The following is a 16,666-nucleotide window of genomic DNA, read 5'->3' as shown; positions in this document are numbered from 1 at the left end:
CCGGCCGAAATAGAGCTATCCAGCTTAATCCCACTTTCCAGCACTTGGACCGTAGCCCTGTAGGTTACAGCACTTCAAGTGCACATCCAAGTACTTTTTAAATGAGTTGAGGGTTTCTGCCTCTACCATCCTTTCAGCCAGTGAGTTCCAGACCTCCACCACCCTCTGGGTGAAAACATTTCTCCTCAGCATCCGTATAACCTTTCTACCAATTACTTTAAATCTATGCCTCCTGGTCACTGACCCCTCTGCTAAGGGAAATAGCTCCTTCCCATCCACTCTATCTAGTCCCATTATAATTTTATAGACCTCAATTAAATCTCCCCTCAGCCTCCTTTGTTCCAAAGAAAACAACCCCAGCCTATCCAATTTTTTCTCATAGCTAAAATTCTCCAGCCCTGGCAACATCCTCGTAAATCTCCTCTGTACCCTCTCTAGTGCAATCATATCTTTCCTGTAATGTGGTGACCAGAACTGCACGCAGTACTCAAGCTGTGGCCTAACCAATGTTTTATACAGTTTTAGCATAACCTCTCTGCTCTTATATTCTATGCCTCGGCTAATAAAGGAAAGTATCCATATGACTTTTTAACTACCTTATCCACCTGTCCTACCTTCAGGGATCTGTGGACATGCACTTCAAGGTCCCTCTGTTCCTCTACACCTCTCAGTATCCTCCCATTGCCTTGTTTGCCCTCCCCAAATGCATTACCTCACACTTCTCTGGATTGAATTCCATTTGTCACTTTTCTGCCCACCTGACCAGTCCATTGATATCTTCCTGCAGTCTATAGCTTTCCTCCTCACTATAAACCACACAGCCAATTTTTGTATCATCTGCAAACTTCTTGATCAAGCCCCCCCACATTCAAGTCCAAATCATTAATATATACCACTAAAAGCAAGGGACCTAGTACTGAGCCTTGCGGGACCCCACTGGAAACAGTCTTCCAGTCACAAAAACACCCATCAACCATTACTCCTTGCTTCCTGCATTAATGCCACTGAGCCAATTTTGGATCCAACTAGCCACTTTCCCTTGGATCCCATGGGCTTTTACTTTTTTGACCAGTCTGCCATGTAGAACCTTGTCAAAAGCCTTGCTAAAATCCATGTCCGCTACATCAAATGCATTACCCTCATCGACCCTCTTTGTTACCTCCTCAAAAAATTCAATCAAGTTAGTCAGACACAACCTTCCCTTAACAAATCCATGCTGACTGTCCTTGATTAACTTGTGCCTTTCTAAATGACGATTTATGCTCTCCCTCAGAATCAATACCAATAATTTGCCCACCACCGAGGTTAGACTGACTCAGTCTATCTTGTTCTCCCTTTTCAAACAATGGTACAACGTTAGCAGTCCTCCAATCCTCTGGCACCACACCTGTAGCCAGAGAGGATTGGAAAATGATGGTCAGAACCTCCGCTATTTCCTCCCTTGCTTCTCTTAGCAGCCTTGGATACATTTCATCCAGGCCTGGCGATTTATCTACTTTCAAAAATGCTAAACTCCTTAATACTTCCTCTCTCACTATGTTTATCCCATCCAATATTTCACACTCCTCCTCCTCCTTAACTACAATCTCTGCGTCGTCCCCCTCTTTTGTGAAGACAGACTCAAAGTATTCATTAAGAATCATACCCATATCTTCCGCCTCCACACATAGGTTATCTTTTTGGTCTCTAATAGGTCCTACTCTTTCCTTAGTTATCCTCTTGCTCTTTATGTTTTTATGAAACATCTTTGGGTTTTCCTTAATTTTACTTGCCAGTGTTTTTTCATGCCCTCTCTTTGCTTTCCTGATTTCCTTTTTAATTTCACCCCTGCACTTTCTATACTCCTCTAGGCTTTCTGCAGTATTGAGCTCTTGGTGTCTGACATAAGCTTCCCTTTTTTGCCTTATCTTACCCTGTATGCTCCTTGTCATCCAGGGGGCTCTAGTTTTGGCAGTCCCACTCCTTTTCTTCATGGGAACATGTTTACTCTGAACCCCTTGAATCTCCCCCTTAAATGCCTCCCACTGCTCTGACACTGAGGGATATGGGGCTAAGGTGGGTATACGGAGTTAGGTCACAGATCAACCATGATCTCATTGAATGGTAGAACAGGCTCGAGGGGCTAAATGGTCTACTCCTGTTCCTATCTGCCTATGTTCCTATAATAAAGTTTCAACACTCTACAGGGAGTGGGCTGGCTTTCTGACAGGCAACAGCAAGGGCACTGGCAGAGTGGCAGGGGTGGGATAGGAATTCTGTCACCCTGAGAGAGGACAGCGGGTTCATGTTCCATGGAGCCACTGCCACTTGCTGCCTCCTGTTATGCGCCACCTTCTCCTGCAAGAAAGCAGGATGTGTGTCGGTGAGTGTCCTGCAAGATGTTTGTATGATGTGCCTGCCATGGTTGAATAGCTGCCAGTGTGTGTGTGACCTGTGAGTTGTGGATGTGCAGCTTGCAACAGTGGTAATGTGTGAGGGTGAGAGGAAGCATCTGATTGGAAGAGTTGAGTACTGATTGAAAGAGTTTGTTGGTATGTGGGAGATGGGTGGTGTAGTGAGTGGAGCAGTGGATGCAGCTCGTGGTGCAGTTGGTAGGAGATTCACTTGACAGTTGACCTCACTCACCTTGACCACTCTTGTCAAAGCATTGAACTTCTTCCTGCACTGCATCCATGCTTGTGGTGCTATGCGCCTGACATTGACTTTGTCCCCTATTGCCTCCCACTGCCTCTTGAGCGTATGTCTGGAGGGCCTCTTGTCGCCCCTGCAGATAGAGGATGCCCCTCCTCTGTCTACCTCTTGCACCAAGGCCTTTAGTGCATCATCAGAGAACCCTGATGCACGCTCTTTCGCAGGCCTGGTACAAATTCAGATCGGCAGATTGGTGAGGTCTGGCGTGCAGATTGAGGATATGGGATTTAGTAGTGCGTAACGTTTATTCAATGTTTTGACATAACTCAACAGTCGTAATCATAGAGCGGGACCTGCATCTGAGTTTTACGTGTGTGATGTCGGATCTCCATTCAGATTCCGTGCGGACCTGTATCTTATATTTTGCAAATAAGAGGTGCAGGCTGCCTTTAAATGGTGCTGGCCACTTGCGCGATATCGGGGCCCCCCTGTTGGTGAGCAGCCATTCAATAGCACAACTAGGCCTGGCTGCTCGCAGGAATCAGGTGAATGACCAGGCAGCATGAACCTTATGTTCTGCTTGCATCTCAACAACCGGGCGTGGGTTAATCGCGCACTGAGACCCCCAAGCCCGGATTCGGGGGTTATTCAATTTAATCCCCATTATATGCAGGTGTGTTAGGTGTCAGATTTTAGGGAGTATTGAGACTTTCCTAATGGTTTAGATGAAATTGTATTGAACCAAGCCGAACAGACCAGGATAGTCCCAGCTTCAATCCCTGATCTATGCAAAGTAACTGATCTCAGCCAGGGTGCCAGTAGAGACATTACAATTGGGCTCAGTAACCTTGGGTTAGGGAAGGGAAAATCGTCCAAAGGTCCCACTCTTGATCATTATTTGATGACTTCTGCTGGAAAGTACAATGCATGGGATTGCTCGTTGTGGACAGGAACGAGCCCAGCTGCAATGCCAGCCCACCCGGCCATAATGAAATAGTTTACACTCACTATCTGAAGACTAGCCATTTGAGCAAGATACCCAAACTGCAACCGCTCGGCATGAATTACTGTTTTCAAAAGGGGAGGGAAGAAAATCAGACAGAAATAAGAAAATCACACAAGCACACCCATTTTAATGTGCTGTTAATAAGAGGCAGTGCAAAAAAACTTATAGTTTTGTTACTAAAAGAAGGTGTAGTTTTAGGCCATTCAGCAGTATTGGTTTTACACTCAAATCAGATGCTCAACACACTGATTGAAAACAAAGCTATTCTCCCTGCACCACTATCGTAATATTATAGCAAAAAGTGTAATTGCATGTAATCTACTCCCCACAGCTAGAGAAATACGACATATAGCTTTTTGGACAACGAGCTGATGGCTTATGAGGAATGACCTAACTACTGAATAAATCATCATCTAAAAGTAGATTAAAACAAAATACAAGTACGGTGTTCTTCTGTGCTGTTAATTTATTGGCGCCAGTTGACTGAGTATGTAAACAGTTTTAAGATGCTTTCCTAACACTTATGTGGGAGCATAAAAATACGCTGTTGATTCCTTTTATAGCAGAATCATGGGGCATACTTTTCTTTTTTGGGACTGAATTGTTTTTAAAAATTATAACGGATAACATTTTTGTCAAGAATAGTGTTATTTTATCCTAAAAATAAATATTTTAAGAAATGTGTGCAGATTACTGCTGTTTGCACATGAATTGCACAAATTCTAGGTTAAAAAGGAAGCCAGAGTTCAGATTTGTTTGCTCATCTGGAATAAACAGTAAAATAAAAAGTATAGCTTAGAAATCATACGGTGTGATATTATCATATGAATATTTAACATGTTTGTATCAAATTCCTTTGTCTGCTATTTTAACGGAACTGTCAACCCATTTGAAATAAAAGTGTTAACCCTTCGTGAAAATAGCGAAGGCAGGAATTTGATACAGATGCTCATATGATATCACACAATGTAGGTTGCAGGCTCATATTTCTGTATGGTGTCACAATGGTATGATGATCTTGTCCAATAGAACACTTTGAATTTTAAACCAGAAAACATAAAACAAGCATTAAAAATTAAAATTAAAATGCGGTAACTAGTACTTGGCAATGGCCAACAAAACCACAGTGGCGTATTTGTGTTGATTCCACGCAGAAATTTTTACTTATTTTGGATTTTCATTCCAAATGGCTCGAAGTGGTTACGGTGTCATCAACAGATGCATTGGTGACAATTGATGAGTTACGTTATTTGTTTGCCCAAAATGGACTTCCTGCCAAGCTGGTCTCTGACAATGAACCACCTTTTCAGTCAAACATTACTTCTCAGTTGTTGAATAAGAATCATCCTTGTCTTCAAATCTCTCCATGGCCTTGTTCTTCATTTTTTCTGCAACCTCTTGTGGTCTACTGGTGACTTGTGGTCAATGACAGAGCCTTCAGCCTTCTTGCTCTGACTCTCTGGAACTCTATCCCTAAACCCCTTTGTCTTGCTACATCTTTTCCATCTTCCAAAGGCTCCTTAAAACTTATCTCTTTGAGCCTTTCATCTCTTCCTTATTTTTCCTACAACTCCTGCTCAGGCCTGACTCCCAGCTATGAAATACCTTGGTCATTTTGCTACAGAGTTCTGATGAGCTGAGATTTGATTTAACAGAACCAGAACAATCTAAAAACCTCTGGCTTTGGTTTTAGTGAATGGTGTGTGTGTTGAAGCTGAATTCAAAACAAAAGACCAGGATCAAAGACATTTAAGAGCAAAAATGACAAAACCAAAAGCAAGTCCTAAACCATCAGTCCCACCTTTTGATTCTGAATGTCACGCTGCACTAAAATTAGCAATGTTACATTTAGTCATAAACTCCTAGTAAGAGACGACTGTGTCTGGGATTTGGAGACAATTGATGGGCACTCATGCTGCAGCATAGTCATTTATAGTAGCCTGATAAGAAAATAAGAAATATTAGCTGACTGATCTGCTGTTAATCTCCATTTTGGGTTTAGGTAACACCAGACATTTTTCTTTTTGGTTCACTGGATGAAAAGTTTGATAGTTCAGCTTCATTCCAGCCACAAAAGAAATTAAGGATAGTATTAGATCCAAAGAGGAGTCATATAAAGTTGCCAGAATAAGTATAAGCCTGAGGATTGGGAGCAGTTTAGAATTCAGCAAAAAAGGACCAAGAGATTGATTAAGAGGGGAAAAATAGAGTATGAGAGTAAACTTGTAAGGAACATAAAAGTGGACTGTAAAAGCTTCTACAAGTATGTAAAAAGAAAAAGATTAGTGAAGACAAACGTAGGTCCCTTACAGTCAGAAACGGGAGAATTTATAACGGGGAACAATGGCAGAGCAATTAAACAAATACTTTGGTTCTGTCTTCACGGAAGAGGACACAAATAACTTCCCAGAAATGCTAGGGAACCAAGGTACTAGTGAGAAGGAGGAATTAAAGGAAATTAGTATTAGTAAAAAAAATAGTGCTAGAGAAATGAATGGGACTGAAAGCCGATAAATCCCCAGGGCCTGATAATCTGCATCCCAGAATACTAAAAGAGGTAGCCATGGAAATAGTGGATGCATTAGTTGTTGTCTTCCAAAATTCTATAGATTATGGAACAGTTCCTGCAGATTGGAAGGTGGTAAATGTAACCCCACTATTTAAAAAAGGAGGGAGAGAGAAAACAGGGAACTACAGACCGGTTAGCCTAACATCAGTGGTAGGGAAAATGCTAGAGTCTATTATAAAGGATGTGCTAACAGGACACTTAGAAAATATCAATGGGATTAGACAAAGTCAACATGGATTTATGAAAGGGAAATCATGTTTGACAAACCTACTGGAGTTTTTTGAGGATGTAACTGGTAGAATCGATAAGGAAGAACCAGTGGATGTGGTTTATTTAGATTTTAAGAAGGCCTTTGATAAAGTCCCACATAAGAGGTTAGTGTGCAAAATTAAAGCACATGGGATTGGGGGTAATATACTGGCATGGATTGAAAATTGGTTAACAGACAGGAAACAGAGAGTAGGAATAAATGGCTCTTTTTCGGGGTGGCAGGCAGTGACTAGTGGGGTATCGCAGGGATCAGCGCTTGGGCCTCAGCTATTCACAATATATATCAATGATTTGGATGAGGGAACCAAATGTAATATTTCCAAATTTGCTGACGACACAAAACTAGGTGGGATGGTGAGTTGTGAGGAGGATGCAAAGAGGCTTCAAGGCGATTTAGACAAGTTGAGTGAGTGGGCAAATACATGGCAGATGCAGTATAATGTGGATAAATGTGAAGTTATCCACTTCGGAAGGAAAGACAGAAAGGCAGAGTGTTATTTAAGTGGTGATAGATTGGGAAATGTTGATGTACAAAGGGACCTGGGTGTCCTTGTACACCAGTCACTGAAAGCAAACATGCAGGTGCAGCAAGCAGTTAGGAAGGCAAATGGTATGTTGGCCTTCATTGCAAGAGGATTTGAGTACAGGAGCAAGAATGTCTTACTGCAGTTATACAGGGCCTTGGTGAGACCACAACTGGAGTATTGTGTGCAGTTTTGATCTCCTTACCTAAGAAATGATATACTTGCCATAGAGGGAGTGCAGCGAAGGTTCACCAGACTGATTTCTGGGATGGCAGGACTGTCGTATGAGGAGAGATTGGGTCGACTCGGCCTGTATTCACTCGAGTTTAGAAGAATGAGAGGGGATCTCATTGAAACATACAAAATTCTGACAGAGCTAGACAGGCTGGATGCAGGGAGGATAAATCTCTCCATGGCCTTGTCCCTAGCTAACTCTGTAATCTCCTCTGGCCTAACAACCTCTCTAGAACACTCCATTCCTCTGCCTTTGGTCTTATGCATCCCTCACCCTCCGGCCACCATTGGCGGCTGTGTCTTCAGCCATCTGGGCACCTAACTCTGAAATTTCCTCCCTAAACCCCTCCACCTTTAAGAATCTCCTTAAAATCCACGTCTTTGATCAAGCTTTTGGTCACCTCTCCTTCTTTGCTCAGCATACAATTTATGTCTGATTACGCCTCTGTGAAGCACTTTGTGACATTTTTCTTCATTATGAAGGCACTATATTAAATGCAGCTTCTTGTTGTTGTTCTTTGGAAGTCAGGCAGGAAACCAACTTGCTGCTTACTGCTAATACTGTTCTGTAAGTAGCTGTCAGAGGTACATTGGAACAGCTGCAGTGACCTGCCTTGTAACTTCTTTCCTCCTACCTACAGAAGAATGTTGTAGCTTCTCAGCACCTCCCTTTGGTAGACTTTCCTAGGTCAGCAAATTCAGTGTGAGGAATCACAGCCGCTGATAGCTGGACAAATATTTGTATGCTGTAATACATTCAGTACACCAAACCTTTAAAGGGTAATTTTCTGACTTTGCAATGCTAGCCAAAAGCCTCAATTGCCGGTAGCACATATCGGAAATTCAGGTAAAGCTGTGCCTAATTTTCTGACCATTTAAATTAAATGTGTATGCCCACATTTCTGATCTGAATCCTTGGTGGGCGACATAGCCTACTGGCAGAGTGAAGATGGAAAATTACCCTTTTAGTATCATTTCTAAAGCTGTACATTGAGGGGAAAAAAGTAGGGATGTTGTTGTGTTTTGGAAACCATTGAATGTTACTGGGTTATAATGCTTTGCAAGTTAAAGTGAATGAGATAATATGCTCTCTTACTGACATATTGTTTAATTTTCTTATTTGCTTCATCTATAGCGGGGTTCCAGTTATTGCTCGTTAATGACAACACAAGGGAAATACCAGCTTTTTGCAAAGACTGGGTACTTTAAGGTACTGATCTCAATTTTATCTCCAGTGTATCTGTTTTCTTTGTGGCCATGATGTCAGATTTTCAAATCAACAAGGGTGAAGGAAAATGAAGTAGGATTTGCAATAATGCACCAGCCAGACGCCAGAAATCCATAGCTGCCAGAAACAACAAATCTATTCCCATTTTCAACTCAGAATGAAATCTGTTCCTCAGATTGCTTTAATGCTGTAAACTCCCTGGGGTGGCCCTTGGTCAGGACATACATCTACAAGGCATGTAACTGCAGAATGCCAAACAAGGCCATAGACAGAAAAACTGACTATCACCTGCCATTCTCCCACACGTAAATATGACCCAGAAAGGAAATAGATTCATTGCAAAATCAATCTAAAAGTGCTAAACTAGATATTTACTGTCATTTTTTTTCCCTTGGCCAAGCACCATCTGGAGAAGTAATGGAGCGGGATTTTTCTCTTGCTACTCAGCTGTAATTGTGTTGGTGACATCACTAAAAAATCCCTTCCCCCCACCCATTATAAATACAAATAGAGGGTTTGTGATAATGCCTTAATAATTCCTTCCTACCAACATAAGCACAACAGAAATTGCATTTTACCTAAATAAAGGGGTTGTACTAGTTAATAGTTACAGGAAAACATCGATGGGGAAGGGGCAAGCTCTAAACCTCTTAATCCTCCCTTCGTGCAATGATCGAAATAAAAAGGAGTAAGGAGACGATTTTATCTCTGCGTAAAGCTGAAGATTATAAAATAATGATACACTTAGCATTCAGAACCATAGTTCCTGTACTGAAGCTGCAGTTTATTAACTTCACTGCAATATCATTAAAGTGTTTTTATAGGTAACAAAATCCCTGTAGTGTAGATCTTGCCAGGCTAAGCATTTTCTGTAGGTGACAGGGTGAGCAGACAACCTGCTTTCTGGTATCTGGCCAATGCTTTTCTTCAGCCAGTAAAAGGCTAATGACAGTGGCCCAGCAATGATTGTCCCCTCAATCATAGGAAGCTACAGAGCAGAGGCCAACCAGGTGCCAGACCTCCCCATAACAACACAACTGATATTAGGAACGCAGCGAAATGAGGCAGGAATTGACCATACCTCTGCTTAATATTGTCACATATTTGTGCTCTAATACACTTTGGCCCCATATGACCTTACAGAATATAAGTAAAAGTAACAAATTGGAAACAGACGGATTGTTGCAAGATGGAGCAAAACTGTAAATAAATGCATTTTGTATCACATTTGTGCAAAAAAGTCACATTGGTGCCTGAAAGAGTGAATATCAAGTCCCTTTGTCATTTCAATGCTGCTTTCATTAAGACTTTTCAAGCATAGTATCTGTTAACGGTAATTCAAACCGATGGGTAATTTAGAGCCCTCAAATTTTGGTCTTACTCTCATGATATAAAAACACACTCGATAGAGGAATGAAGGCAAATAACAAAGAAACATGATGTCATTTTATTCATGAAGGAAAGGAGATGAAATACAAATGACAAAAGGAAGTGTACAATTAGGCGATGTCTTGTGCCGGCTTTGCTTTGCATAAATTCTAGTGGATAATTTCCATGGCAAATAACAGGAATGTGGATAATTGACATACCATGATTATGTAATTTTAAAAGCTATTTCCAGATGCTTAGAAGTGGAATTTTTTAAAAACTCTACCCAGAATAGAAAAATTAAAAATATATATTTTAAAGCTAGACATTTTTAGAATTTTAAGCAATTACATATTATATAATACTTTTAGCAGCATCTATCCCCTACCTAGCCTTCCAATTTCCCTCCTTTTTTTCCAATTGGATGTAGTTTTATTTTAGAAGTTGAAGTGTTCTTGAAATTTTCCATTTTTAAAATATAAAACTTAAAATTAAGCTGTATTTGAAATTTAAATTCAAGATTTTAATGTTAACGTCCTGACTACTTTCTGAAGAAACTACAGTTGAACAGGAATAGATTATACATTTCTCTGGATTTACTTGTCACCTACTTAACTTCATGCAGTGTGGGGGAAGTAATTAGGGAGAGTGGGACTAAATATAGATTTAATACTATCACACACTCAAAATCCTCAAGCATCGTGAAAAAATGTTTAGTCCATTTTGTGATACTCAGCAAACTGACTGTGATGTTGATAAATGGTTCATGTTATGTTTTATATCTATATTTCAAAGGCCCCTGCATGAATTGCAACTACCAATATAGCAAAAATGCTTGTGCAAACTGTTGCCTATTTCTGCAGGTTCTATTTTCTCTGATTCTGCTTTAATCTTTCTCTCTTGCTCTTTATTCTCTCACAAATTCATTGTAGAATTCAAAAAATCTAGTCATGAGCTCTATTATGTTATTATGCATTCCTTATGTAATGGTTTTCTTCAAGCGCTAACATTGAGTTTGTTTAGTTGTTTGCATACATGAGGTAGAAGGGAATAGAGATATAGGAGCACGGTGGGAAGAGGTAATTAGAGTGGGAGGACCTTGTGTGGAGTATAAAAATTGGCATAGACCAGTTGGGCCAAATAGCTGTAGATTCAGTGTAATTCTATGTAAAGTTCCACAATTTCACAAAAATAGCCTGCTTGTAAGTCTAATTCTCACCTATGCCTTTCTCCTGCTTATTAAATATAACCCACAGAATGTTTTTGTGGTATGGTAGTTACAGAAAGCCTCATGAAGCAGGAGGCATGAGATTAATTCCTACTTGCAATTAACACTCACATTCAGACTCCCTGTAGTGGGTGAGTTTCATTGTCTTGAACAGGTCATCCTTTGAGGGTGCAATGGATGTGCTTTTTATGCTACTCAGGAACATCTCCTGGGCAAATGAGCAGTGTTGATTCAGTTCATGGGTTGGACCATCCCACCCTCTTGGCTGATGCTAACTTGGTAAAGTAATAATAACAAACTAGAATAAAATGTTTTAAAAAATTAAATATAGCAAGCAATGAGGAAGGCAAATGGCATGTTAGCCTTTATTGCAAGGGGGTTGGAGTACAAGAGTAAGGAAGTCTTGCTACAATTATACAAGGCTCTAGTGAGACCACACCTGGAGTACTGCATACAGTTTTGGACTCCTTATCCAAGGAAGGATAGACTTGCCTTAGAGGCAGTGCAACGAAGGTTCACTAGATTGATTCCTGGGATGAGATGGTTGTCCTATGAGGAGAGACTGAGTAGAATCGGCCTATATTCTCTGAAGCTTAGAAGAATGAGAGGTGATCTCATTGAAACGTACAAAATTCTTAGAGGGATTGACAGGGTAGATGCGGAGAGGCTGTTTCCCCTGGCTAGCGAGTCTAGAACTAGGAGTCATAGTCTCAAGATAAGGGGTCGGCCATTTAGGACGGAGATGAGGAAAAAATTCTTCACTCAGAGGGTTGTGAATCTTTGGAATTCTCTAAAGAATAGGCTGTGGATGCTCAGTCGATGAGTATATTCAAGACTGGTATCGATAGATTTTTGGACACTAAGGGAATCAAGGGATATGGGGATAGGGTGGGGAAGTGGAGTTGAGGTAGATGATCAGCCATGATCTTATTGAATGGGGGAGCAGACTCGAAGGGCCGTATGGCCTACACCTGCTCCTATTTCTTACGTTCTTATGTAAAAATCAAACCTATTAATGACACAACATAGATGTAAATTGTTGTAGCAGATTATCATAAGTGCAATATTTATCCAAAACTAGAAAATATTTTTTCTTAAAATATATTTTTGTGTTATTTCTGTTAATAAAATAAACTTAATTTTGATGATTTAAATTACCTTTTAGACTGCTTTTGAAAGACACTGAAGATTGTTTAATTCTCTCCGTCACCATGTCCTTTATTTTACTTGTTAAATTAAAGTATTTATTTTTATTTTCAGGGTAATTTAATTGCAATAAAACATGTAAATAAGAAAAGGATTGAGCTCACCAGACAAGTGCTGTTTGAATTAAAACATGTAAGTGTGTAATTTCCCATCTCTCACATCATAGAGTACCTTATCAGTACCTTATCAGCTATGTGCAAGTGCCTGATCACAGGTGTACCCAGTTTTTGTCTCTGTTCCAGATGCGGGATGTGCAGTTTAATCATTTGACAAGGTTCATTGGAGCCTGTATTGATCCACCAAATATCTGTATTGTAACAGAATATTGCCCTAGAGGAAGTCTTCAGGTAAGATGTGCTCTACTTATGAGAAATTAATACTGAGCCCACAGCAGTTTCTTAATGTTCCATTAACTTCTGGTTAGAAATGTTTTTTGCTGGAACTCGCCACTGCGTGTTTGGGCACTAATGTAGCTGGTTATAAGAAATGAGGTTCTTAACTTCGGTTTCTAACAGGGAAACTCTAGTTATTTTACTAAAATAATGAGTGATTGCTACATGTTACATATCCCATTATTGTGCTTGTGAATTGAAAATTGATTATCAATGTCCTTGTGAAGGTAGAATATCCAAAACTGCACGAGCTTTCAAACGTAGTATGTTTATCTGCATTGCTTTATATATATTTGGCCTGCAGCTCAGGATGCATTTATACATCAACTTCAGCATCACAGCAGATGCCATTTCCACTTTGCTGTTGCTAAAGTTGGTGCGTGAACAAGAATTTTCCCAAGCAGTGCCACTATGTTTCACATTGGAGTAGAAGTGAGAACTCCAACATCTGGAGATTCACACCTGAGCTCCAGATCCCACACCACAGTTCAAACACAGTCTTACACAGTTCAGATCAGAAGTGAAAGGCTGTAAGTGGAGTTTACATTGCCCATTTTTACTGTCTCTCTTTAATAATTTTGAATAATATTAAATTAACATTTTTTAAATAATGCATGTGCTCGGCTACACTTTATGGGGTTAATTTTGACTTTGTGCGACAGCATAAAACGGGTGATATTGAATCGGCAGTTTGTTGAAGTCAATGGAAATAAAAATCGTGTTTGATGTAAAACGGGCTGCCGATTCGTTAGCACCCATTTTACACTATCGCACAAAGTCAAACTTACTCCCTAGCAATCAATTACAAGAAGCGTGATGGGCTTCATGATGTCAGAATGTAGAAACAATTAAAACCATTTTGCACACCAGGAAGTAAAAATCAGCTCTCCAAATCTAAGTCAAAACCTAGAACTCACTGTTAGTTTGCTTTGTTGAGTTTGAAGGTTCTCTCGACTGTCCTTAAGATACATTTGAGCATTTATGCAGACCTCTGGTGATCCTCTGAAGGAAAATTGGTGGGCAAGCATCATTCTCTATATTTTTTGTACAGTTTTCTTTTCTATTTTTTTCCTCCTAATCCCAGTTGAGACTTGCTCCAGGCTTGAAGCATTTTTAAAAACATTTTCAATGTTTCATTTAACCTGATCGGGCTCCATCCTCTACTACTCCTGTACTGTTATGTTTGAAGAAGAATTTGAGATTTGGAGTATGCACTTGGCAGAATATGTCTGTGTTGATATAGTTTTAAAAAAATATTGTGGTCTGATTGTTATCACCACACCATACCCTCATGCACAAAGTGGTGTAAAACTCATAGAAGTGAGGCCGGCTGAAGCAACTAATGGGAATTCAACAATAATATGTAATGGGAACAGAGGAAGCAAATCCTTACTGGCATAAAGAGCACCCCATGAAATGTGTAAAATTTAAGAATTATGCAGCATGCTTAATGCATTAGTGTGAATGAGCTAGTCTCTCATTTATGAATTGGTGGATACATTTGTTTGTGAAAGGGGGAGAAAGAGAGCAAAATGAATGTGTGGGGAGGGACAGTGGTTCCAAGTCGCTAAGCTAAATAATTGGTGATGAGATCATATGGTAATTATTCACAAAATATCTGGTTGCAGCATAGCCCAGGGATTGGTTGTTATGTAACAACAACTTGCATTTATATAGTGCCTTTAGTGTTTTACATAGAGCCTTTAACATAGTAAAACATCCTAAGGCGCTTCACAGGAACGTTATCAGACAAAATATGACACCGAGTCACATGAGGAGATATTAGGACAAATGACCAAAAGCTTGGTCAAATAGGTAGGAATGTCTTAAAAGAGGGGGGAGAGGTAGAGAAGCAAAGTGGTTTAGGGAGGGAATTCCAGAGCTTAGGGCCTAGAAAGCTGAAGGCACGACCGCCAATGGTGGGGCAAAGGAAATCAGGGATGCACAAGAGGCTAGAATTGGAGGAGTGCAGAGTTCTTGGAGGGCTGTAGTCCTGGAGGAGGTTACAGAGATAGGGGAGTCAATGTAGGTCGGTGAGCACAGGGGTGATGGGAAAATGGGACTTGGTGCGAGGTAGGATATGGGCAGCAGAGTTTTGGATGAGCTGAAATTTTGGACGGTGGACGATGGGAGTCTGGCCAGGTGAGAATTGGAATAGTTGAGTCTGTAGGTAACAATGGCATGGATGAGGATTTCAGCAGCAGATGGGCTAAGGCAGGGGCAGAGACAGGCAATATTACAGAGGTGAAAGTAGGTGGTCTTGTAAGAGAGTGGTGAATTTTTAATTTTACCCATTTGATAAAAAGGGCCACTAGCAATATTTAGTGACATAGGGATCTATTTTCACTGCTATTGAAAATAAAGGCGTTTCTGTAATTTCATTCATTTACCACCAAACTACAAACCAGCCATTGGGGGCAATCTAGTGAGGAAGAAAGCTGCAGGCTGCAGGAAGATATCAATGGACTGGTCAGGTGGGTACAAAAGTGGCAAATGGAATTCAATCTGGAGAAGTGTGAGGCAAACAAGGCAAGTGAATGCACAATAAATGGGAGGATACTGAGAGGTGTAGAGGAACAGAGGGACCTTGGAGTGCATGTCCACAGATCCCTGAAGGTAGCAGGACTGATAAATAAGGTGGTTAAGAAGGCATACGGGATACTTTCCTTTATTGCCGAGGCATAGAATATAAGAGCAGGGAGGTTATTCTAGAACTGTATAAAACACTAGTTAGGCCACAGCTAGAGTACTACATACAGTTCTGGTCACCACATTACGGTTATGGCTCTACTGTTGATATTTACAGCTCCTCTAGACCAATCTTTTGTTTCTTAACTTGACCCATTACCACCCTCCTTCCCTTGCACCATCATCCCATTTGTCATTTAATCACTCGTGCCCTCTACCCTATCACAAACCTCCCCTTTTGTTCTTTCCTCCTTGTGGAATACCAGATATCTATCTGAGAGAAAGGCTGTTGAGGAAACGGAACTGATCACAAACAAGATAGCACAGAAAAGTCGAGCAGCAGAAACAGGAAAAGGGCAAGATAAAGTGAAGTGAGGAAGATGGAATCATTCAGGCAGTAGTTAGGAAAGTGTTAAGAAAAAAATCAAAGAAATGCTAAACATCGAAGTTAAACAAGAGAGAGAAAAAAGAGAAAGTTATGCAGACATTATGGAATGCAGCACAGACCCAAAAGTTGCCCAATGTTTAGGAAAGTATATAGAAATTGTGGCAAAGTTTATACTATGTGAGATGTTGCAAGTCATAGAACAAGCAAAATCACATTCATGCTATGGAGGAAAATTCACTTGTTGCCAGCAGTAGGTGCAATACAAACAAATGAGAACGATTAAGAACTGTTATTCATGGTGACTGAAGCATTACATTGGAGTGAATGTCATGTTCAAGTGATGTTACAAGATGCTAAAATGAGTGATGGTGTACTTGGAAGCAGACATACCAGTGAAAGGGAGGTGTGTTTTCAGTTTAATTGATAACAACACTGAATACAAGGTCATTTGTGGTGGTGCCAAAAGATGCCTGTAAATTTTAGGTCTGAGTGTTTGTGAAAAACTCATTTTAGTTAAGAATCATAGAATCATAGAATAGTTACAGCACAGAAGGAGGCCATTCGGCCCATCGAGCCTGTGCCGGCTCTTTGTAAGAGCAATCCAGTTGGTCCCATTTCCCCACTTTTTCTCCATAGCTCTGCAAATTTTTTCCCTTCAAGTATTTATCCAATTCCTTTTTGAAAGCCACGATTGAATCTACTTCCACCACCCTATCAGGCAGCGCATTCCAGATCATAACTACTCGCTGTGGTTCTTTTGCCAATCACCTTAAATCTGTGTCCTCTAGTTCTTGACCCTCCTGCCAATGGGAACAGTTTCTCTTTATTTACATTATCTAAACCATTCATGGTTTTGAGCACTTTTTCTACCAAATCTCTTCTTAACCATCTCTGCTCTAAGGAGAACAATCCCAGCTTCTCCAGTCTGTCCACA

At 40.5% G+C, this 16,666-nt stretch overlaps 1 protein-coding gene across 1 annotated transcript in view; it reads left to right on the top strand.

Moving 5' to 3' along the window:
- The window catches only part of npr2 (natriuretic peptide receptor 2), a 131,116-nt gene that overhangs the window by 56,520 nt on the left and 57,930 nt on the right, over positions 1–16,666 (top strand). The window contains exons 9-11 of the mRNA XM_067985205.1: positions 8,370–8,444; positions 12,319–12,396; positions 12,507–12,611. Of these exons, the coding sequence (XP_067841306.1) occupies positions 8,370–8,444; positions 12,319–12,396; positions 12,507–12,611 (258 nt within the window). The remainder of the gene's footprint in view (positions 1–8,369; positions 8,445–12,318; positions 12,397–12,506; positions 12,612–16,666) is intronic.

Source organism: Heptranchias perlo, chromosome 1 (genome assembly GCF_035084215.1).
Source record: "Heptranchias perlo isolate sHepPer1 chromosome 1, sHepPer1.hap1, whole genome shotgun sequence".
NCBI classification, from domain to species: Eukaryota; Metazoa; Chordata; class Chondrichthyes; order Hexanchiformes; family Hexanchidae; genus Heptranchias; species Heptranchias perlo.
This window is presented reverse-complemented; position numbering and strand designations above follow the sequence as displayed.